The sequence below is a fragment of the Aquarana catesbeiana genome, linkage group LG03 (genome assembly GCF_042186555.1).
Source record: "Aquarana catesbeiana isolate 2022-GZ linkage group LG03, ASM4218655v1, whole genome shotgun sequence".
NCBI classification, from domain to species: Eukaryota; Metazoa; Chordata; class Amphibia; order Anura; family Ranidae; genus Aquarana; species Aquarana catesbeiana.
In genome coordinates, this window is record NC_133326.1 from 148,931,293 (window position 1) to 148,957,389 (window position 26,097).

At 37.2% G+C, this 26,097-nt stretch overlaps 1 protein-coding gene across 2 annotated transcripts in view; it reads right to left on the minus strand.

Moving 5' to 3' along the window:
• Nucleotides 1–26,097, minus strand: part of PLXNA4 (plexin A4) — a 1,066,226-nt gene that overhangs the window by 56,810 nt on the left and 983,319 nt on the right. For both annotated transcript variants that reach the window (XM_073619416.1, XM_073619417.1), the window contains one exon: nucleotides 17,568–17,667. In XM_073619416.1, coding sequence (XP_073475517.1) covers nucleotides 17,568–17,667 — 100 coding nt within the window. The remainder of the gene's footprint in view (nucleotides 1–17,567; nucleotides 17,668–26,097) is intronic.

The window sequence follows — 26,097 nt, forward strand, 5'->3', positions numbered from 1 at the left end:
AACAATTACATATTTTATTCATATGTAACTGTTTAGATATGTTAACTCATAAAATTGAGGTTGTATTGCTTCAGATTAGAATAAACAAAAACATAATTCTAGGAACTAGTTAGGTAATAATATATTTGTTTTAAGAAAAGAAAGAAGAAAAAAAAAAAAAAAAGCTTCCATTACTTCTGGATTATTGAACATATTTGTCCTAAAAAGTAATAAATCTATTGTTATTACCTGATAATATATAACTGAACAAGAATTTCCTTATTTCACTTATATATTCTAAGGCTATATGAATCAGAAGTAATAAGAAATATAACTGGAATGTACCATGATCCCACACAGTGTGTGACTATCAGAATGCAGTTACATTCAGTTATAAATATAGGTTTTTTATAGAGAACCATCTCTTAGTATAATAAATGAAGAGATATCAGGAATTAGGAAGTCAGTCCATTGAATCTTCTTGGTCCATGGATGATGTGGCATAACGGCCTCTTTTGTGAGAATGATGATTCCCATTTTGTTCTGGAATTTTCTGGGTGCTGCCTGAAGGTGAAGATGATGCCATTCTTCTGCGTGTGGGAGTGTTGCTGCTTGTGGGTTCTGTCAGATTTAATTTTAAAAGGGTTTGTTGTAGTTCATCTGCTGATCTGCTTCTGTAAATTGTACCTTGGTAGTTAAATCTGACTGAAAAGGGGAAGCCCCATTGATACATAATGTTGTGGCGTTGCAGTTCCATTAGTTGGGGTTTCATGGATCGTCTTTTAGTAATAGTAAGTTGGGATAGGTCAACAAAAATTTGATAATTGTGTCCTTGAAAATTAAGTTCCTTTTTTTCTCTTGCAGCAATTAGTATTTGTTCTTTCGTTCTGTAATAATGAAATTTTGTGATTATATCACGTGGGGGTCCATCTTTCTTTTTGGCTGTGAGGGCTCTGTGTACTCTGTCCAGTTCTAAACATTCAATAGAGATATCTGGCTTTAGTTCTTGTAATAGAGCAGTAATAGTAGATTGCAGGTCTGTCACAGTTTCAGGTATTCCCCTTATGCGCAAGTTTGAACGTCTGGCTCTATTTTCGTAATCTTCAAGCTTAGTTTGAAGTATTAAATTCTCTTTTTTTAATTGTTCCAATTCTGTTATATTTTCTTGGGTTGTAATTTCAATTTCATTCATTTTTATTTCTAAGGCTGCGGTGCGGTTTCCCAGCTCTCTTATTTCTTTGGTTAGGCTGTTTGTTATTTGGTCTGAGGTTTGTTTTAAAGCCTTATGAAGCATCTTTTCAAATTGTAATAATATTACTGGGGATACTGAGGAGGCTTGTGGAGAAGTTTGTGAGAGGATTTGTTCTGTATCTGACTCAAATGGAGAGTCTTGCTGTGACATTTTCTGTCTGTGAGAGCGCCCTGATGCTGTATATTGTGAGGTGACTGGAGCTGCTTCAGCTGCAGTGAGTGCCTGTGAGCTCTTTGTGAGGTGATTTTTATTTCTGCCACGGCTTCCTCCCAGTACCATATTTCCTGCCCAAACTTTCACAGTTTGTTCCCTGGGGCAAAAAGGTTCAAATGGATACCTTTTGAGCCTGCAGGCTCCGCTTTGTCCTTCTCTTCTCTCCTCAGCGGTGTGGAGCTCTAACAATGCATGTCTGCTCCGCTAGGCTCCGCCTCCTGCCCCCCTCCAATTTCCAATATACTAATATCCTGCTTATGGATTACATGGAACAGAAAGGTGGATACATAGTGTTTCCCGTTTTACACCTTTTTTTAAATGCCCCCAATAAAATCCACGTACAAGAGTAAAAACACAAAACGACTCTAAAAATACATCAGTCGGCTCACCACTCTCTGCAGCGGTGGTGATGGTGTGACGTCACAGGCTCGGCTCCTAGACGTGTAGCGCCCTGTGATTGGGCTTATTCAGTAGGGGCACATGTCACATGTATATACACTGATTATTTGGTTGCACTGCACTAGTTTATTTTGGATTTATCTTATTGGGTGTTGTGAAATCACTATAGAATGTTCAGCTAGCAATGTATTTTTATTTTATTTCATTTATTTTGAATTAAATTGTTTAAGGTTATTAGAGATAGCGCTGATTAAAATTGGATAATGTATGCATTTCATTGTGTTTCCTTACAGTTTGCATGTTCTTGCCTATAAAATGTAAATGTAAAATGTCAGCTATAATACAGTATACAGTATATAGTAATGCATAGTAAACAACGTAACAAATGCACTACATATGTGTTTTTACTGCATTAAAATACAGTACATTTATTTGGGCCCCTAAATGCACATTAATGCAGACAAGGTGTTAGGACCCCTCTCTTACCATCAGTCAAGGGATTTATAAAGCCTGCATTTTCTGCACAGCATCACAGCTATATTAGAACCTTATAATTTGGGAGTCATGTTTATGCTTTGCTGCGTTAGCTGCCTGTGTTCTGTCATTGGGAACGCCTCTGATGATATCCTGTCGGATGAAACATGTCAGGCTGGCCGATGCAAGCACGCTGAGAGCCACAGATTTTATTTCATATCATGATGACTGTATTCTACTATTATCTGTAAGTGAACTACAATAAATTACTGCTTTTTTACCTTATGGGATTCACTATTGCTGCCTCTAGTTTCCATTTCGGTAAATGGTAAATTGGTGAACAGTTATCACATCAATTTTGGTTTTGGAGTTTGGTAATCCGGTGGCAATATGTTATTTGACGATTGGACATTTCCTCATTTTACCTGTATCATCTGGAGAGTAACACCCTGACTTCCTGAGATTGATGTTTACATGCCTATATATCATTTCCTTCTGGTAAGCAGATTGGATTCACTTGGGTGTGGTGTGCTTTTCCATACACACAGAAGCTGGTGAAGGGCCCTTCGTATTTTCTACGAAATGAAAGAACTTTCAAGTGAATTCAAGCGCTGCATTTTGGACTTTTAGCTATGAATACAGCCTGAAGAGACTTTTCCATTTCAACTGGATGAGCAATGACATCTATACTTTTTTTGTTTTTTTACCCTCAACTAATGGTAAGAGAGAGGTCTTAACACCCTGATGCTATTTACCCACCAAATTTGTGAAATAATTTCAGCTTGGTAAAGCACTTAAAGTTGAACTCCAGCCTTACTTTAAATCTTACACAATTGTACAGGCTCCTCTTCTGTAATTAAATTGCTTAATCAGATTTCACTGCACACTGTGAGCTTCCCATAGTGTTTATTAGAAACTGCAACAAATTAGATAGAGCCTTCCTCATTTCCTAAGAAAGAAGATGTCCAACATTATGTCGCCCTTTCCTTCCCAGCTGTACTGTCCCTGGCCCACTCCTTTTATACATTGGATTCCTCGTCTTATAATCATGGAGACTCAGCATCATATGTGGTCATTAACACAGTTTATTGTTTTCAGGAAGTTATTTACAGCACCCTGCTGGCCCCTCTTACCAGCCATGATCTGCCTTCATTGCACAGGGGAGCACAGAGACCTAGTGATGATATCACTGAGTCCAAAATAAGGTATGTAATGAAAACAGAAGGGTTTTATTTAATAATTTCATTAGCATGCATATGAGGGGGAAGAAAAAAACCAGGGATGACAAAATATAAGCAGATTAAACTTTAGCATTCATTTTAGCAAAGGCAGATTATACTATGAAAAGTCATATTGGATTATAAATTGCTTATGTTTTGGATAACATTGCTTTTGATTCCTCTACATCTAAGTGTTCCACATCGCTACTCAAAATCATTACTAAAATGCTGCAGCAGCTCATATAACAAAAAATACAGAACTGTTCCATGATAAAGTGACGTTCTTCAGGACTCCCATGCTTTTGATCATTTCAGCACCCTACTTCTGATTCCCAACATTGAAGAAACAATTTTCCTGGCCATCCTGAGCTGAAACTTTTTTTTGCTTCACTACATCAAGTGATAACTATATTGGGTTTTCCTGAGTGAAAAGTCGTTGCGTACAATATTTATAAAAGAAAATAAATAGCTTTAACACTAAGTTCTCACATAACATGAGATAGATAGATAGATAGATAGATAGATAGATAGATAGATAGATAGATAGATAGATAGATAGATAGATAGATAGATAGATACACCCTTATCCCCTTCCACCAAATGATTTGGTTCAGTGCACAAAGCAAGGTCCATAAAGACATGGATGAGTGAGTTTGGGGTGGAGGAACTTGACTGGCCTGCACAGAGTCCTGACATCAACCCAATAGAACACCTTTGGGATGAATTAGAGCGGAGACTGCAAGCCAGGCCTTCTTGTCCACATTAGTGCCTGACCTCACAAATGTCCCATAGACATACTCCTAAACCTTGTGGGCAGCTTTCCCAAAAGAGTTGAAGCTGTTATAGCTGCATAAGGTGGGCCAACTCAATTTTGGACCCTACGGACTAAGACTGGGATGCCAATAAAGTTCATGTGCATGTAAAGGCAGGCATCCTAATACTTTTGGTAATATAGTGTATATAGTACTTACAAACACACGTTTTAATTGAATCCTTTAATAATCTGATCTGATCAAATAATGCATTTAGAATACTGATGTTTGTAGTTAGCAAAACACTAAGTACTATTAACTCATGGAATTAATTTTACCTAAAGCAAGCTGGACACAAACCTGGTCTATTCAAAATGAATATATGATAAAGAAATGCTTAAGCTGATATAACCCCTGAATGAGAACTGCACATCATAACGCCCAATACGTTCAGATATATAGGCAGCTACATCTATACGCAAATATTGAATTTTCTTTTCATTGAGTTTTTTCCTACCTCTCCTGCCTCCCTGATGATCTTTTAATGTTATATTTAATGTCTTGGCAAACTTCACTGACCAGTAGTGAGGCTCAGAAGTTGGGAGGCCCAAGGTCAAGCTCAAAGTTGAGATTTGTATACAACTACCTAAATCTCTAGATCAGGGTTTCTCAACCAGGGTTCCATGGATCCATAGGGATCCTCCAAAAGTGAGCAATGAGCAATTTCTGCCTCTCAGATAAGTTCCCACTCCCACTAAGTTCCCATAAGAACCCATTGATCTTTTTAGCTATCTGTAAGGGGGTAATTCTTCCCAATGGCCACAAGTGTAAGGAACATTCTTCTCACTGTCCATCACACTAATGTACAGTGGGGACGGAAAGTATTCAGACCCCCTTAAATTTTTTACTCTGTCATATTGCAGACATTTGCTAAAATCATTTAAGTTCATTTTTTTTTCCTCATTAATGTACACGCATCACTCCATATTGACAGAAAAACACAGAATTGTTGACATTTTTGCAGATTTATTAAAAAAGAAAAACTGAAATATCACATGGTCCTAAGTATTCAGACAGTGGCTTCACAACAACTGCATGACTGTTCTTGAATGGCCCAGCCAAAGCCCTGACTTAAGCCCAATTGAGCATCTCTGGAGAGACCTAAAAATGTCTGTCCACCAACGTTTACCATCCAACCTGACAGAACTGGAGAGGATCTGCAAGGAGGAATGGCAGAGGATCCCCAAATCCAGGTGTGAAAAACTTGTTGCATCTTTCCCAAAAAGACTCATGGCTGTATGAGATCAAAAGGGTGCTTCTACTAAATACTGAGCAAAGGGTCTGAATACTTAGGACCATGTGATATTTCAGTTTTTCTTTTTTAATAAATCTGCAAAAATGTCAACAATTCTGTGCTTTTCTGTCAATATAGGGTGCTGTGTGTACATTAATGAGGAAAAAAATGAATTTAAGCACTTCAGCCCTGGAAGAATTTACCCCCTTCCTGACATTTTGCGATTCGGCACTGCGTCGCTTTAACTGACAATTGCGCAGTCGTGCGACGTGGCTCCCAAACAAAATTGATGTCCTTTTTTTCCCACAAACAGAGCTTTCTTTTGGTGGTATTTGATCACCTCTGCGATTTTTATTTTTTGCACTATAAACAAAAATAGAGCAACAATTTTGAAAAAACGCATTATTTTTTACTTTTTGCTATAATAAATATCCCCCAAAAATATATAATATATATATATATATTTTTCCTCAGTTTAGGCCGATACGTATTCTTCTACATATTTTTGGTAAAAAAATCGCAATAAGCGATTACTGATCGGTATGTGCAAAAGTTATAGCGTTTACAAAATAGGGGATAGTTTTATGGCATTTTTATTAATAATTTTTTTTTTTAATGGCGGTGACCAGTGATTTTTATCATGACTGCAACATTATGGCGGACACATCGGACATTTTTGACACATTTTTGGGACCATTGTCATTTATACAGCAATCAGTGCTATAAAAATGCACTGATTCCTGTGTAAATGACACTGGCAGTGAAGGGGTTAACCACTAGGTGGCAGTGTAGGGGTTAAGTGTGTCCTAGGGGCGTGTTTCTGTCAGGGGGATGGGCTGTGTGTGTGATGTCACTGATCTCTGCTCCAATGACAGGGAGCAGAGATCGAGTGACACTGTCACTAGGCAGAACGGGGAGATGCTGTTTACATCAGCATCTCCCCGTTCTTCCTTCCCGTGAGGCGATCGCGGGTATCCCCGCGGCGATCAAGTCCATGGGACCCGTGACCCGACTCACGGAGCTTCCACGGGCGCGCGCGTGCCCCGCTGGCCAGCAATGTACAGGTACGTGGTTTTGCTTGTACGAGCCCTTCTGCCGCAGTATATCTGCATGAGGCAGTCGACAAGCGTTTAAATGATTTTAGCAAATGGCTGCAATATAACAAAGAGTGAAAAATTAAGAGGGGTCTGAATACTTTCCGTCCCCACTGTATCATGAGTTGTAGATATAGTAATTTTTAGCAGGGGTTCCCTGAGCCCGGTATATTATTTCAACGGTTCCTTTGTGTTGAAAAGGTTGAGAAAGGCTGATCTAGATCAATGCATAGTTTTTCACTAAAAGTTATCTATTATGACATTGTTCAATCAATGCTTTCTAAATTGCCTAGGGTTATGAACAATTTTAAATCCAAATTCAAATACCATTACAAGATAAAATGTGATTAGGTTGCTATAGGTACCTGAATGGCTGGAATTATATAATCTTAATATTCTCTTGGAGTGCACTAAAGTCATATAATTCACTGAACAACAGTTTTATTTACAACAGAGCAACGCAATTAGCAGCTAGCTCAGTGTTTTACTATGCTTCTGGAGTGCGACTGCTGGAGTCCCAAATCTGGAAGTGACATTATACTGCTGATCTGTTGCATTAACAATATAAGGCCAAGATTCCAAAGTGTGCTGTGAGGGTTTTTATGATGGGAGAAATGCCATCATGACCACTGATGCACAGCAGCCTGCAGTGCAAGTTGTGTGCAGGTTTGGCCTACTGCTGTGATGGACAGAAATCAGAAACTGCTATTTATGTAACCTGTCATTTGTTATCAGTTAAGTGAATGTTATTTTTATTCCTTTAAATTGTATGTGCAAGCTGTTTCACTGGTACTGTTGTTGAGAGATGTAAAAAAAATGATATATACAGTTGTGCTCATAAGTTTTTATATCCTGGCAGAATTTATGATTTCTTAGCCATTTTTCAGAGAATATGAATGATAGCACAAACACTTTTCTTTCACTCATGGTTAGTGTTTGGCTGAAGCCATTTATTATCAATCAACTGTGTTTACTCTTTATAAATCATAATGGCAACAGAAACTACCCAAATGACTCTGATCAAAAATGGACATACCCCAGTTCTTAATACTGTGTATTGCCCCCTTTAACATCAATGACAGCTTTAAGTCTTTTGTGGTACTTGTGGATGAGGCTCTTTTTCTTCTCAGATGGTAAAGCTGCCCATTCCTGTTGGCAAAAAGCCTCCAGTTCCTGTGAATGCTTGGGCTGTCTTGCATGAACTGGACGTCTGAGATCTCCCCAGAGTGGCTCAATGATATTGAGGTCAGGAGACTAAGATGGCCACTCCAGAACCTTCACTTTATTCTGCTGTAGCGAATGACAGGTCGGCTTGGCCTTGTGTTTTGCCATGTTGGAATGTCCAAGTACATCCCATGGGCAACTTCTTGGCTGATGAATGCAAATGTTCCTCCAGTATTTTTTGATAACATACTGCATTCATCTTGCCAACAATTTTGACCAAATTTCCTGTGCTTTTGTAGCTCACACATCCCCAAAACATCAGCGATCCACCTACGTACCTTTCATCATAGGCCATGCAGCCCATCTTTCTTCAAGTGCCTCCTTATTGTGCATCTTGAAACAGCCATACCACATGTTTTCAGGGAGTCCTGTATTTCACCTGAAGTTATTTGTGGGTTTTTCTTTGCATCCCAACCAATTTTCCTGGCAGTTGTAGCTGGAATTTTAGTTGGTCTACCTGACTGTGGTTTGGTTTCAACAGAACCCTTCATTTTCCACTTCTTAATTAGAGTTTGAACACTGCTGATTGGCATTCTCAATTCCTTGGATATATTTTTATATCCCTTTCCTGTTTTATACAGTTCAACTGCCTTTTCACGCAGATCCTTTGACAATTCTTTTGCTTTCCCCATGACTCAGAATCCAGAAATGTCAGTGTAGCATTGAATGAAAGATGCAAGGGTCTGTCAGAAGTCCAGGAACTCCATGACCTTTTATACACACACACTAATTATTATTATTATTATTATTATAGAGGATTTATATAGCACCAACAGTTTGCACAGCACTTAACAAAATAAAGGCAAACATTACAGTTATATTACAATTTCGTACAAGAGGAATCAGAGGGCCCTGCTCATTAGAGCTTACAATCTAAAAAGGGAGAGTCAATTGATACAAAAGGTAATAGCTTTTTTTAATTACAAGCAAACAGATCACAGGTAAGGATGGTTACCTTTAATAGCCATTCAAACCCCTTTTTGTCAACTTGTGTGCATGTTATCAGGCCAAAATCACCAGGGTATGTAAACTTTTGATTATTGTTCTTTGGGTAGTTTATGTTGTGATTATGATTTTAAAAGAGTGAACACAGTTAATTGATAATAAGTGGCTTCAGCCAAACACTAACCACGAGTGAAAGAAATGTTTTTGTATATAAAAAGGCTCAAGCGCTGACTTGGTTAAAAGTTACTACTAAGTTATTAATATGGGAACCTATCATTCATATTCTCTGAAAAATGGCCAAGAAATCATAAATTCTGCCATAGTATATAAACTTATGCGTACAACTGTAGATAGATAGATAGATAGATAGATAGATAGATAGATAGATAGATAGACAGATAGATAGACAGATAGATAGACAGATGGATAATCAGATTCCTTGGGGTCAATGCAAGTGACTCAATACAGGCATACTCCACTTTTAAGTACTCAATGGGGTTTATTTACTAAAGCTGGAAAGTGCAAAATCAGGCTCCCTGCATAGAAACCAATGAGCTTCTAACCCCAGCTTGTTCAATTAAGCTTTGGTAATTAAACCTGGAAGCTCATTGTTTCTATGCAGAAGTGGGCCTGATTTTGCACTTTCCAGCTTTAGTAAATAAACCCCATTGTGTACTTAAAAGTGGGGTATGCTTGTATCCTAATTCTCCAAAAATAATCCATACACATCCACCACTTAATGGCTCTGTATTTTTCATGAAAACATTTCTTACTGGAGTTAATTTACTACAGGTTAATAGGCTGTTCACTTTGCAAAGGAAGTTGCACTTTGCAGGAGAATTTTCCACAGAGCTTAGTGAATGTGGTGAAATTCCACTTTGTAAAAAATACCCAATCTCATGCAAGGAAGAAAAAACTAAATTTTTGCTTGCACATGATTGGATGATAGATGTCAGCAGAACTTCATTTCATTGACTAAGCTCTGGGGAAATTTTCCCTGAAAAGTGCAACTTCTCTTGCAAAGTGAAGCAAGAGGGGGCGACTACATCCCTACATACAGTGGGACCATGCAGCATGAACATAGGCATCCTCTAACAGGAAGTCCAGTCCTAACAACAAAAAAAAAAAAAGAATTTGGAGATTTGCGAGCAATAGAAGGTACTTTTTTGAGTTAGGAATACATTCTTGAATAGAATTTTTAAACCAGTGTTGGTATCACTTTAATATTTACGATGAACAGTGCCAAACAACTGACAAGTATATTTAAGATGTGATCACTGAATTAGGAGTTTAAGTGCCAAGCACTACAATGATGGCAGTCCTGAGAGTCTATATTTCAGGTCATAAAATCAAGCGTCAAGCCTAAGCAGTTAAATATCACAGATTTTATCTAGAATTTGCTTTTGCACAATTTCATTGAAATGGCCCCATGAACTCTAAAATGAATGTGCCAACATCAACATTTGAATTACACAAAGAGCTTTAGGGGTAATTACAAGGAATTATTTCTTCCTAACTGGTTAAGGAATTAGCTTTTTTAAATACCAGACAATTGTAAGTAAGCCAGTACTAAGAAAGCTCTCCTGATGCATTTCTGTAGAATAATGTAAGCATCTCTCAAATGCTTTTATGCACTGATTCAAGTAATATACAGGGACCATGCAGATTTCTCTTTTGTTCTAAAATTGCAGTAAATGATTGTATCACACAGTGATATTATTTTAGCATTGTTAGCCAGTCAGACTTATACTTTTAAGCTGTTCACTATGTTGAGTGTTGATTTGACTGTTCACTGAGAAGCAACATTAAATAGCTAGTACTAGTTAGTCAAAGTAAGTTGGAATTGTTCTGTAATATTGAAGACATTTAATTCTTCATCCAAGTGACTTCTTCAGTTCAAATATGTGTCAAATACATACCCCTGCATTTATATGCCATCAAAAAGTTTATGTTTTCCAAATTATTTACAGATAAGTTGTGGAGGCATAAAAACAGAGTAACATAACATAGTTAGGTGGTTGTAAAGGTTCATGTTTTTTTTATCATCATGCATTCCCTGCATGAAAGTAAAAAACCTTCTCTGTGTAGAAGCCCCCCAGCCCCTCCAATACCTACCTGAGCCCCATCTTGATCCAGCAATGTGCACAAGAGTGGCTCTCCCGGGTCTCTTGCTACTTATTGGCTGAGACAGAAATGGGAGCCACTGGCTCAAGCTACTGTTATTAACAGCTAGTAAGCCAATGAGGAGAGAGCAAGGGCAGGGCTGAGCTACCCTAGAGGTCAATTCTGTTATAAATGTCCTCACTGCCTGGCAGTGGGTAATGTACAGCTCAGACCACATTTATGGCCTGCTCTGTGGGCCGTGGCAATGTAACCCCCATGCACATGCACGAGAGTGACATCACCCCGGACCGACCATTCAAGAGGCCAAATATATGAAACCCAGAAGAAAGACCGGGTGAACATAAATGCACTGGGAACCAGCGAGAGCCGTAACAGTGCAGTGCTGGAGGGCTTAAATTCAACCTAAAGTCTATTTTCCACCTATATCTGTTTATTAACCAATAAAAATCAATAAAAATTGTTCCAAAATCTGGTAAACTTTTATTTGTTTAATACTGTCAAATGCTTTATGGATTTGTAGGTATTTGAATTTTATACTATCAGCCTATATCTGGTAGTGATGAAAAAAACATGTAAATTGTATCATTTAAGCTCTTCAGGTTCAATCTGCCTTCCTTCACAAACAGAAAGTTACATATTTTAACTAATCAGTTCTATCAGTAATCAAAGCTATAGGAACTATAGGAGAAAATGTCATGTATTATTTCTGCAATATGTTAAGAGTTTCCTTTAAAACAGCCATTTCCTTTGATAATACCATCTGTTACTCAAATTTGAAGTGTTAAGATAATACATAAGTCCCTGATGTGTTATCTGTGAATAAAAAGGTTGTTCCCATTTCCTGGAAGATCCAATTTTCCACCAATGGGCCCCAATCACAGCGTGCATGTCAAAGAAACCTCCATCCTACCTGTGACAGTTGGCAGGACTCACAGGACAATGTCAGGAGGAGTAGTTGGAAATGGAGGTGAGGACTTAACTGACAACATTGCATAAAAAGTTACAATTTGCATATACAGTAAGTACTTTTTTCAGGCTGCACATTCTAGGGAAAGGATGAGTTTGTTTGAAATAGAGCAGATTGTGAAGGTACCACTAAGTTTATATGCTTGAGAATTGAAAAGTTTACTTCAATAAACTGTAAGCCAGTCAAACACTTCACTGTGGAGCAAAACAGAGAAGATTTTCCATTCTGTGAAAAATAATAAATAGTTTTCTGCATAGAAAAAAGGTTGTAAAACCATGTTATTATATTTTGGCACATTTTAAGGTTTTGCAAAAGGTGATTGCATTGAATTAATTTGTACACACAACTATTTTACCTTGAACAATGACATTTAACTTCAGTGTATGGGTACTGCTATGGGAAGTAAAATGGCACCCCGATATTCAAACTTATTTATGGCTGACCTAGAAGACAAATTCCTGAACAGCATACAATAAAAGCTGTACAGATATTATCATATATCTATGATATTTTCATCATATGGACAGAAGGCGAAGAAAATTTAAAACAGTTTTACTCATTGATTAACATTTTTCACCCATCAATCAAACTAAAAAGGGATTTTCAAATACACATGTCAACGTTATAGACACCACTTTATACATCAGGGATGCCAACTTCACACTTCAATATACAGGAAACTGACTGACCGATGAAACTATCTCCATAGTTCCAGTTTTCACCCCCAACACACTAAACGGGCCATCGTACATAGCCAGGCCAACAGATACCATAGAATATGTTCCGACCCAGACGACAGAGATAAACATCTCAGAACACTAGCAGACTTCTTCCATAAGAAAAGTTACAAAGACAAAACCATCAACACCAGCATAAACACATCCTTGAAAACCTGAAGAGAACATCTCCTCCAATACAAAGAGAAAAAACAAATAATTGTGCACCTCTAGTTTTCACATACAATCCAGCATTAGAAGGCTTAAAAAGGATAACCAAAGATTTACAACCCATCATAACATAGGATGAAACTCTGAAATAAATATGTCAACAACCCCCAATACTGACATTCAGACAATTCAGACAACCACCCAACCTCATACATAAAAAAATAAGCAGGAAATTTCATTCATTCTGAGTCAAAAATAATGGAAGCAAGCCCTACAAACTGCAACAAAACCTGCAACAAAATCAATCCATCTAAAAGTGTTACACACACAAAAGGGACCTTCAATATCACAGGATCATACAGCTGTACCGCTGTACAGCTGCTGGAAGGATGTTGCAAACAAGGATGAATTTGCACAGACATACCATCAAGGAAGATACCGAAGATGAGTTCTGCCACCTGTGGGACACCATTTCTCATAACCGGACTACACTATGGAAGACCTTAATGTCTAAGTTCTTAAATGGAATTTCAAAACTATTCAAAGGAAAACATTTGAACTAAGAATGATAGTTCTATTTGACACAAAAAATAATCACCTGAATTTAGATATGGGCTTTCTCACTCATTATCCAACAGCTTTATACCCCCTCTGTGACTGTCATCCAACCCCCCCCCCCCCCGTCTATAGATCTCCCTCTGTCTTATCTTACTAACTATGCTTGTTTTATTACCATTGCCATGTATATCTGTGTGTCTGTTTTTTTTTTTAAATTCCCTCAGAGATTGTCTTCTTTTTTAACATCCCGCTAAAACTTTTGTGAATCTGTACTGCTAGGACCTTGAAGAAGGGGACAAACCCTGAAAGCTTGTCCTGAAAAATTAGTCAGTGCAAATAAAAAAAGTATCACGGACAGTGCTCTAAAAGGTTTTGCAAACACATCCAATGGTCAGCAGCTCAAAATAAAATATGAACTCTTTCAATACGCAGTCTTGTTCCTTTAACGTTATGAATTCAGAAGATTTTAGATGTTGCTATACAGTTGTGTATTATGTGCTGGGCAAAGTATTGAAGTTGTACTTTCCAGATTTACAACAGAATGTATAAGAAGCAATGGATCAATATTTTTTTCAGTAGTCTGCTTACCAGACAGTGAGAAAAAGTTTGTTTCAGCCAGCGTGTTAATGTACCAAAGGAGATTAATTGAAAGCATCAGCCAAGCTCCCTGTACAGCTCTGTTGACACCACAAATGCCTCATTACATTCGGTTTTGTAAGTGACATTCTCAGCAAAGAGTTTGGGGGGGTTAAAAGCAGAACCTAATGATCCTTCAGACGTTGGTAGACATTGCATGCCAGTAATAACCAGCCTGAACATTTCCCATAATCCAATTCATCATCAACTTAATAGCTGTGGTAAAATTGAAATATTGGCTTCAGTAAAGTACATTATAGCTGATTGCTGTAGGTTACATGTTGCCCCTTGTACTGCTTATTTGCAAAGCTTGTAGATGTCACACTGTGGTTGGCAAACTACAGTTCTATTTTATTTCAGTTAGAAATTAATTATCAAATACATTCAAACCATTTATGAAACTAATTCAAGAAATAATTGGCTGGGTAGCTACAGCAATTTATCAGCACCCATTGACCGTCGAATGATACCTAGGACATTGTGCATGGAAAAGAATAGTTACCCACCCAAACCACTAACAAAACTGGGAGCTTCCATAAAATCTCCTCTTAGGCCATGGACAGACAGATATCTGAACAGATCCTGGTTCAGTCAGCAGATGAATCTAGTCCAAGTGTAAAGGTTTTACTTCTTTTTCTCTTTAGAAAATGGTACACCTGGCTGATAGTTTCAAAGAAATTCTTTCTTTTTTTTTTCTGGTTATCAGAAGTACTTGTTTCTTCACCACTACATGACTAAATTGTTGCAAACAATGCTTGAATCATCTATATTGCCACTTTTATATGCCTACCTTGCAGTTTAAACAATCCTAAGAGAAAGTTGCAGATGTTCACATTCATGTTGGTGAACAATCTTAAAACAAAAGTTTCACACGTTCGCACTCATGTTGGTGTTCTGAATCTACCTTGTCTTCTGGGTATGCTTTCTGCTTCTGAAGATTTAAAGTGATATTAAAGTATCAATTTTTTTTATTTCAAAATAACAAAAATGTTATACTTACCTGCTTTGTGCAGTGGTTTTGCACAGTGCAGCCCAGATCCTCCTATTGTCAGGTCCCTCATCAATGCTTCTGGCCCCTCCCTCCTGCCAAGTGCCCCCACAGCAAGCAGCTTGCTATGGGGCACCCGAGCCAAGCTGCTGCTCTGTGTGTCCATTCAGACATGGAGCCATGGCTTGGGTCAACTCCCTCTCTCTCCTCATTGGCTCACTGACTTTAATTGACAGCAGTGGGAGCCAATAGCCCTCTGTTGCTGTCTCAGCCAATGAGGGAAAGTCCCCAGACAGCCAAGGCTCTCACGCAACAGCACTGGATAGAGATGGAGCTCAGGAAAGTATTAGGGAGTCTGCTGCACACTGAAGTTTTTTTTATCTTAATGCAGCTTAATTCTGACTGGCCACTGTCAGAATACACACAACAGCAGCTCCAAACCAACAAAGTCTTCTGGCTGGGGGTTTCAACAGAAGTCAATGTAATGATAGAGTTCTGTCGAACAGGGTTGGCCAGACATTGATCAAAAATCAGTCCCTGCTGAACTAGCTGAATTTCAATCCGTCTATGGCCAACTTACCATTTTGAGAAGGAGATTGTCAGTGACAACCCCTATAATTCTCTCATAACAAATTTAAGAATTAAGTTGTTCCTAAGTAAAGCTCTTTCTTTCTATGTCAGATGAATCTGAAAGTAACAACAGAAGAGGACTGGACAGTGCATAAACACATAAGGTTTTTTTTTTTAGCCCTGTGGGTTATTTTTTTACCATCTGTGTCCCATTTGGGAGATTTTCCTCCATTTCCTGTTCTATAGCCAAAATAGGAAGTGAGAGGAAACCTCTCCAAAGAGAAGGAATTCCTTTTTTCATCAGGGTCACCACAACTAGTGTCCTCATTGGAAGATCCCCCCTCTATTTCTTTTCTGGTGACAACCCAAAATTTAATTTTTCTTTACTTTCACTTACTATAACAAATAGAGTGGGAGAATCTCCCTAATGGGAGCACAAACCGCAATAAAACCTGACAGGTGTTCTAATCCCTCTCCACACTATCCAAAACGAAAAAAAAAAAGTTTTGCCTTCAGTTATACTTTAATAGCGAAAACAGTCAAGCGGTATATTACCAAATTATAATTAGGACTAACAGCATGAACACACAGGGGTTGATTTACTAAAACTAGAGAGTGCAACATCTGGTGCAGCTGTACATGGTAGTCAATCAGCTTCTAACTTCAGCTTGTTCAATTAAGTTTTGTAAAAGAAAAAAAACTGAAAGCTGATTGGTTTATATGCAGAGATGCACAAGATTTTGCACTCTTTAGTTTTAGTAACTCAACCACATTATCTAATATATTTTCCAGTGTACAACAGAACAAAAAGACAACAACATGATAAATATTATGGAATTAACTATGCTTAGTAAAGAAAGTTATTAACTTCTTAACTACTAGAGTCCTGTTAGCTTTTTATAGTTGTCTGTTTCCCAGCTGCAGATTCTACCTCACTTGCTGTCTGGTATAACATTGTTCCCAGAAAGTGAAGGGAAATCTATAGAGGATAGCAGGAAAACCCGACATGTGTTCAAACCTTTACCCGTTTCTATCCAAAACTAAAAAATAGTTTTGGATGAATATACACTTTAAAGCTTATTTACTGAAACATACTAATGAAGTATTTTCCTGCTTCCAACAATCAAACTGAGCTGATTGATCAGTTGTAAAGGACATGAAATTTGTGTTAGACATCATAGTAGCATTTTATATTAAAATTAACATAAGCTGTCCTTCCTATGAGCATTACACAAATATGGTAAGTTAAAGTCGGATAATATCTACTGTCAAGGTCAATTAATATTCTTGCAAACACAGCCTGGTTTGAGCACCTGATGGGTATTCTCTTGGCAATATCTGAGTGCCTCTTCTTGGTAATCTAACGTGGCACAACAGACGCAACAAAAGTGTTATAGACACTGGATCTTCTACAGATATTAATAAGTATGCGTTTGTAAAGGTGTCTTTACAACTGCAACAACTATAATGGCTGTGTTATTGTAAGAAGCAATTTATTGTGAAAACTAGGAAAACTGTTCAGTGTAATAGTGTGTGACAAGCACTGCTGTGATGGGTATGATGTTACATGTTTCTTTCTAGAAATGTACATCATTTATTAAACTCATGCATGCAGCTCAACATATTTGAGTCATCACAAAAATTTGGAGTTTGGCCAAGCTGAATATTTAACCTGCTGTTTCACATTAATGACGTATTTAAATATAACATCATTTATTTAATATATAAAAGACAAAGCTCAACACAATTCACACAACACAGTAGAAATTCAATTTTATCTTTGTAGTTGTTCCTACCCATTTGGCAAAATCTTCTTGGGTACTAAAAATGACTGCTTGTCATTGGTCTTTTACCTTATTAAACCTTTCTATATGTATTTGATATGCAACAAAAGGGCACAGTATTTACATATAACAATATATTAAAGTGATACATGTCCCTACACAATTTATTTTCAACAATTTGTCAAGACAGCAAAAAAATAGTCTCACCATATCTGCTGGCGGAAGTCCTGGATACAGTGGAGTTGTTGACTGCATTGTATTCTGTCACCTGCTTAGACACAAGTGCTACCACTGCACCATCTGGAACCTGAAAAAAAGAAGTATGCACACAAATCACTCAGGTGTTAATATATAGTGTGTGTGGTAAATGACAGTCAATATCTCTTTTTATATACCTAACATGCTCATTTGATTTTGACATTTTTGACCATTTAATTTCTTGTTTAAGTTAACTAGGTGTTTTAGGGAAGCAAAAATTCTCTAGATCAGGGAAACTGATCAAATTTTGCAGAATAATGGAAAGCCTGAAAACATGACCTGTTGGTGCGCCTTGAGGACTGGAGTTGAGAAACATTGCTCTAGATTGTCACTTTACATTGGAAAGTACACTTATAGGCAGTTGGTGTATCTGATGGGGCATGTTGTATCTTCACCTATTGCACAATTTTCAATGTTATAAGGCAGCTTAAACAGTGGCACTATGGGTGAACCATTGGCTCCAGTTGCAATACTTTTCATTTATATGCATTGGACTAAGAAGCAGGTCATGTCCACTGGGTGTGCAGAAATTGTCTGAGAGTGTAAAAGAGCTAAAACGGTAAGGATACAATGAGAACAGAGAATGTGAAATTAGGTTTTTAACTAATATGGAATGGAGAGACCACAGATCAATGGGTCTAAATCTAGCTTAATTTATACGGTGCTACAGTTTGAAGGAAAAAGGAAGGAAGAATGTAAGAGAGAAACAAGAGAGAGAAAAGAAAGAGAAAGGAGATGGATAGATGATAGAAATGGTAAATAGAAAAAAATACCAGAAAAATAATTGCTGAAAATTGATTTTTTTAACTTCCTGCCTTCATCAACCCCACCAAGCGTCAAGTTTCATTTGGCCTTGCTGCATTATTACAGAACACATTCAAACTGTAGTTCTCAATGGTCACTGAGAACTGCAATTTTTTTTTATGGGTGTTGGAATTTTTCAGTGAAACGGTAGGCCTAAATCAGTTACTTTGCCTAATGTGCTCTTTGGCCCTAATTTATCTCTGCTCGTAGAAGAAATCAGATGTGGTTATTGTAAGCATATGGTGAGGACATTATCCTGCATCCATAGCACCACAAAAACTGATATCTACTGGAGGACCTTCCATATTTTCACATGTATATGGGAATTCTAAAGGCTCTCACCCTCAATAGTAAATGCTCCTAGTGTTTAGATGTTATATAAAGGGTTAGAGGAGAATGAGAGGCTGGGCTCCTTTCACCCCATGTGTATAGTTACAGTGGTACCTTGCCTGTTTCTTGTAGTTTGGCAAATTATAAGCAGGCACTCCTTATTAGGACTAATATATTAAAGTGTCAATACAAATAACTACTTTTCTAAATAGAAATGTATTCAGTTAAATATTAGCACCACATCCCGGAGTAAAGTATGCACAAAAAGGAACAAAGTTGGGACTTTGAAAACTAGTCTAGTCTAGTATCTGCCACTTCTACTTACCTTCATGTTTTATATCCTATCAATAAATAATTGTTTTGATACTATCATACTAGTGTTTACTGTCACTCGATAAGCCCCACCTTTTTTTGTCCCCTCCTGTTTGGGATGCATTGTGTTTACAGTTACTATAGGGGCTGAATGACAGACACCACTATATTCATTTAAAACATGTTAATTCAAGCATCTCTCTAACATATAGTTTGCTTTGGAATAACTAGTCGTATACCATTTAAAAAAATAACATTCTGTTGTTTGATTAGATAAAATGTGCCTCAAAAGGCATAAGACACTACATTAAAACATAATGTACCAGCATCATATTACTAAGTATTATATTTTAACCTCCCTGGCGGTATGATTATTTCGGATTTTAGGTGCTGAAAGCGGTACAATTATTTTGCATGGAAATTTGGTGTTTTATATTGTAGGCCTGTAATTCGTAACAATAACACACTTAAATCTGTCTACCAAGAGTCTAGTAGATATCCCGGGTATGATGAAGTTTGAAATGCAAAATCATAAATTATAATATAATAAATAAATATAAATATTAAAAAAAAAATAATAATATAATAATAACAAAATAAATTTCCCCACGATTCACTATCGCTCAATTCTGCAAGTGTTCTAATTTACTATCGCTGTCTTCTAGCTGGTCTAAAGTCACTTTTGACGTAAAGGGACACTTTTTGGTTGCTGTGGACAATCTCAAGTTTCCAGGCAGAAAGAACAGTATATATAAGATAAAACTGCATGCAGGTCATTGGACAAAAGGTATGTGAAATTATTTCACAAAGTACTGTAATCTGTAAGATTACAGTACTGTATGTGTTATGATTTTTTCATTTTTTTATTTGCCGCCAGGCTCCACCCCCGTGCATTGCGATGCTCGCAGGGAATAGAGCCAGCACACAGAGGCTTTGGAGAAGGACAGAGCCTGCAGACACCGTGGGGGGACATCGCAGGATCCTGGGGACAAGGTAAGTATACAGCACCAGGATCCTGCAATGCAATCCCAAGTGTGGCTCGGGGTTACTGCTAATGGTGCTGAAATTAAACCCCGAGCCACACTCGGGAATACCATCAGGGAGGCTACTGCAGTGTCTTATGCCTTTTGAGACACATTTTAACTAATCAAATAAAAGAATGTTATATTTTTAAATGGTATATGACTAGTTATTCCAAAGGGGGGTTTTCAGCACCTTCAAAGTTCCAACTTTGTTCCTTTTTGTGCATACAAATAACTACTTTCTCATTGCTACCTGTTTGAGTTTATATTTGTACTTAAACAATTAATTGCATTATTAACTCCAGGTATTTGAATTAAAATGTTTATACATTAAGCCCATAATTTGTAATGGAAATGCCCCTTGGTAAACAAAGGCAACACACATAAACATATCTAAAGTAAAACAATTATTGTTACATATAGCAGCCAATAGGATTCTCCCTTTCATTCTTTTATGTTTATTGGATATATTAAATGGAAAGCATACACCAGAAATCTGTTGCAAACCCGGGCAAATCAGACTGAGCACATGTTAAAAAAAAATAATATGCAGAGATCATTGATCTTGTCTGTGCTTTGGTGTTGCAGTGGATATTTGTATTTCTTAAAACTGAACATGTAACTCAGGGAGAAAAAGAGAGGAACGAGGAGAAAAAATCTGATTATATGCAAAAACAATTTTAGTCATAATTCTATGTAGAAAGGTTGGGGGCTCCTTGATGTTCCTATTTTTTCAACTTGTAATAAAATGCACATCTATTAGAAAAAATAAATGAACACTGATAAGATGGGTAGTGTAGTGTCTGTACTAGCTTTTTACAACATTAGCTCTGTAAAGTTCTCAGTTTTTGTAAAATTTAACCACTCCAGCCCTGAAAAATTTGGCTGCTCAATGACCAGGCCATTTTTTGCGATATGGCACTGCTTCGATTCAACTGACTATTGCACGTGCAATGTCATGCAAAGCTGTACCCAAACAAAATTGACGTCCTTTTTTCCCACAAATAGAGATTTCTTTTGGTGGTATTTGATCATCTCTGCATTTTTTTATTTTTTGTGCTATAAACAAAAAAAGAGCGATAATTTTTTAAAAAAACACAATATTTTGTGCTTTTTTTCTAAAAATAATTTTTTTAAAAAGCAAATTTTTTCCTCAGTTTAGGCCGATATGTATTCTTCTACATATTTTTGGTAATAAAAATCGCAATAAGCGTCTATTGATTGGTTTGCGCAAAAGTTATAGTGTCTACAAAATAGGGGAAAGATTTATGACATTTTTATTATTATTTATTTTTTTACTAGTAATGGCGGTGCTCATCGTTTTTTATCAGGACTGTGACATTATAGTGGACAGATCGGACACTTTTGAAACATTTTTGGGACCTTTGACAATACAGTGATCAGTGCTATAAAAATGCACTGATTACTGTGAAAATGTCACCAGCAGGGAAGGGGTTAACACTAGGGGGCGATCAAGGGGTTAACTGTGTTCCCTCATGTGTGTTCTAACTGTAGGGGGATAGGACTGACTAGAGGAGATGACAGATCATTGTCCCTAATTAGTAGGAACACACAATCTGTCTCTCCTCACAGAACAGGGATTTGTGTGTTTACCCACACACGCCCCTGTTCTGGCTCTCGTGCCCACGATCACGCGTGGTCAGCTGTCATCGCAACTGCCGGCTATGCGCATCGGCACCCCAGCCTGCTATCCCTGCTTAAAGGACCGATGTACAGCTATGACGGTTCGCCGGAACGTGCTGACCTGGTGCAGTATAATGATGGCAGCTGGTCAGCAAGTGGTTAAAAAATATTGCCATTTATCCCCTGGGTAGAAAATGTCAGTTTATAAGCACATAAAAGAAGTTTGCGGAATGTTTATATGTTATACTCATGAAACTGCACCTTGTATGAACATATAGACTAATCCCATGCAAATTGTCTAGTGTAACAACATTTTATTTTTATATATGATTTAAAAGCAATTTTGGAAATGCGACAAAAACACAACTTACATTCCCTTATTTTTTGTGCACAGACCTCATCTAAATAAATCTTACCCTGTGTATTCAGCAGCCCTGAGAAAATAAATAACAAGCCCTTTAAGTTGTGTTTTGTATAATTGGTACATTACTTGTGCTGCAGCTTTCCGCAAAAAAAAAAAATATATATAATTTTAACGATTGTTATTTTTATAAACCAAATTAAGTTATCACCAGCCAACAGGATTGCAACATTTCATGTGAAACCATGCACGGGAAATATGAACAATCAAACAGAAATGTCTCAGCCATAATGTGGTGTTATATAGGGAAATGCCAAGATAATAGGCTTCTAAAGCATGTAATTTTGGTGTTATTGCTGCTTAACTGATAATCCCATTGACTGAAAGCAAGAATATAGTTAATCTTGCAAAACTGCTCTGTAGAATTAGGCCTGGTACCTGGGGCTAGCACCCAGCAGGAGCAAGCTTTTACTTCAACTCCTGAACTCTGTAAATACTCTGTGTTTTTATACTCAAGCACACAGTGATTGGTCTTGTGCAGGATATCATTTAAACTGCTCTACCAACAACTGCAACAAGGAGAAAACAGCAGCAAGCACTCTGTTAGATCAACAGGATCATGACTACTTTTTTTATAACCTCCAAGAAAGAGGCTCATTGAGAAAAAAAAACTTGCTGTCTTCTAATATTTACTGTACTATCAAACATGTGACCATCTGTTGAAAAATGTAAAAGGTAGATAAGGAGTTGCATAGTACTGTTATGGGACATGTGTATATGAATGTAAATTTGATTGGTATCAAAAGTTTAAATTGTGCCAAAGAATAAGTATAACTTGTATTAAGTTTATCTAATCTAGATAAAATATTACAAGCATTGTGCAATTTCCGAATGGTCACATTTTGAAATGTGTGCAATAAAAAAAATAAAATCTGTTTGCTGAATTGTAATTAAATAAAACATTTGTAAACATAAATGTGCAAGTTAAAGTACATGTGAATGTGAAAAAAGATTTTTAATTAAAGCGGTATTAAACCTAAAAACAAAAATGTATTTTTTAACCTGTTGATCCAGTCACTAAGTCTGTTATTTTTTAACTTCTTTTAACAGACCACACTGTTCAGGCAAAGTAGCAGTTAGCGGGTTGAAGCAAACCGTGTAACATTGATAGGAGTGCTTACAATGATCAGCTTTTAATAATTTAGGTACAACCTTTATCCCAAAAGAAAGAAAAAGTTTGTTGTAACTGTCCTTAAAGTGTTAGCTGGAGTTCAGCTTCAAATTTGCTTCAAAGGTGTCTGCTTTACTATTTCTTTTTTTAATCAGAAAAAGGTTTTATTGTACAAACATTCAGAGTCCAACTCCATATATGAAAATCTGTCAAGATAGCATTTCACTTTCCAGGCAAGTATACATTTTTCCAAAATTTGTACATTTCACCAGCATAAACATAGCCCATGTTAACCCTGTCACGCCTAAGCCTATTTCTATTTCTTGTTGCTTACAAGTTAAAATCTGTATCTTTTGCTAGAAAATTACTTAGAGCCCCCAAACAATATATATATATATATATATATATATATATATATATATATATATATATATATATATATATATATATTTATCAGAGACCCTAGAGAATAAAATGGCGATCATTGCAATATTTTATGTCACACGGTATTTGTGCAGCAGTCTTTCAAACACATTTTTTTGGGAAAAAAATACACTTTCATGAATTAAAAAAAACTAAACAGTAAAGTTAGCCCAATTTTTTTTGTATAATGTAAAAAAGATGATGTTAAACTGAGTAAATAGATACCTAACATGTCATGCTTTGAAATTGCGCACACTCGTGGAATGGTGACAAACTAAAAATCTCCATAGACGACGCTTTAAAAAAATTAATGGTTACCAGGTTAGAGTTACAGAGGAGGTATTTTGCTAGAATTGTTGCTCTCACTCTGACGATCACAGCAATACCTCACATCTGTGATTTGAACACTGTTTATATTTGCAGGCGCAACTTACATATGCATTTTCTTTGTTGCAGGTGGGGACGGGGGCACTTTACATTTTTTCATTTTATTTTGTTTATTTTTTTACATTGTCCCTTTGAAAAAAAATCGGATCACTTTTATTGCTGTTACAAGGAATGTAAACATCCCTTGTGACAGTAATAGGTCGTGACAGGTACTCTTTATGGAGGGATCGGGGGTCTAAAAGACCCCAAATCCCTCCTTTGCACTTAAAAGTATGGGGGACCCCAGAAGAGGAGGTTCAGGACCATTATGTGCAATACCATTGCACAGAGCACGTAAGTATAAGGAAGTGGGCAAAATTAGGTGCGTAAAGGCTTTGAAAAAAAAAAATGAAATCTATCCACATCAATATTCAAATATTCAAATATTGAAATTATTATGTAGAATGCACAAAAGCTACAGATAAGTGTTACCAAGTAGTATGGTGTGTTTATGACAAGAAAAAATTCTAAACACGTGATATTTAAAAATGCTTATACAATATATTTTTGTAAAAAATAAAGAAATTAATATAAGGTCACAAAATGATTTTAAAAAATGCAAAAGGAATGCATATACATAGCAATATAGTTTATGCCTAGCTAAACAAAGAAAAGCATAAATATCAAGAAATTAACCTTTGTTTTTACAGTTTTAGCCATCAGTCTGAGTGGGGTGTGTGCCTTACACAGGGTAAATTGTTACGCAAACTAGGGGAAAGGAGTTAATAACCACAATCTATGTTTTTTTTTTTAAATAATTACCTTAAAGGGGTTGTAAACCCTCAGGGGTTTTCACCTTAATGCATTCTATGTGAAAAACCTCCTGTGCTACAGCTGCCCCCCAGAGCCCCCCTTTTACTTACCTGAACCCGGTCTTCCCATCAACAGGGATGAGCACGCCAGCACCAGCCAGTGTCTCAAGTCCTCATTGGATAGATTGATAGCAGCGGGAGCCATTGGCTCCCGTTGCTGTCAATCACATCCAATGACGCGGTAGCTGGGGGGCGGGTCCTGCTGTCTGTGTTAATGGACACAGCAGCAAGACACGAGAGCATGCCCGCACAAGTGCCTCCAGGGAAAGCACTTCTCCGTTGGGGCAATTGAGAAGAGGAGGAGCCAGGAGCGCCACGGAGGGACCCCAGAAGAGGGGGATTGAGGCCACTCTGTATAAAACCCTTGCACAGAGGAGGTAAGTATGACATGTTTGTTATTTTAAAACAAACGAGACTTTACAACCCTTTTAACCGCTTGCCGAGCAGCCGCCGTCATTATACTGTGGTAGGTTGGCACAATCCCGTGAACCATCGTAGCTGTACATTGGCCTCTTTAAGTGGGATAGCAGGTGGGGTGCCAATGCACGTTGCCGGCGGTCGCAATGAGAGCATGAGAGCCAGAACAGGGACATGTATGTGTAAAAACACAAATCCCTGTTCTGTGAGGAGAGGAGAGACGGATCGTGAGTTCCTACTAGCTAGGAACATCAATATTTCATTTCCTTCAATCAGTCCCCTCCCCCTGCAGTTAGAATGCGAGGGAACACAGTTAACCCCTTGATCGCCCCCTAGTGTTAACCCCTTCCCTGCTAGTGACATTTACACAGTAATCAGTGCATTTTTATAGCACTTATTGCTGTATAATTGTCAGTTGTCCCAAAAATGTCTGACCGCCATAATGTCGCAGTACCAATAAAAATCGCTGATCATCGCCATTACTAGTAAAAAAAAAAAAATAATAAAAATGCCATAAATCTTTCCACTATTTTGTAGACTCTATAACTTTTGTGCAAACCAATTAATATATACTTATTGCGATTTTTATTACCAAAAATATGTAGAAGAATACATATCGGCCTAAACTGAGGAAAAAATGCGCTTTCTTAAAAAAAATTGGGAATATTTATTATAGCAAAAAGTACAAAATATTATGTTTTTTTTTCAAAATTGTCGCTATTTTTTTGTTTATAGCGCAAAAAATAAAAACCGCAGA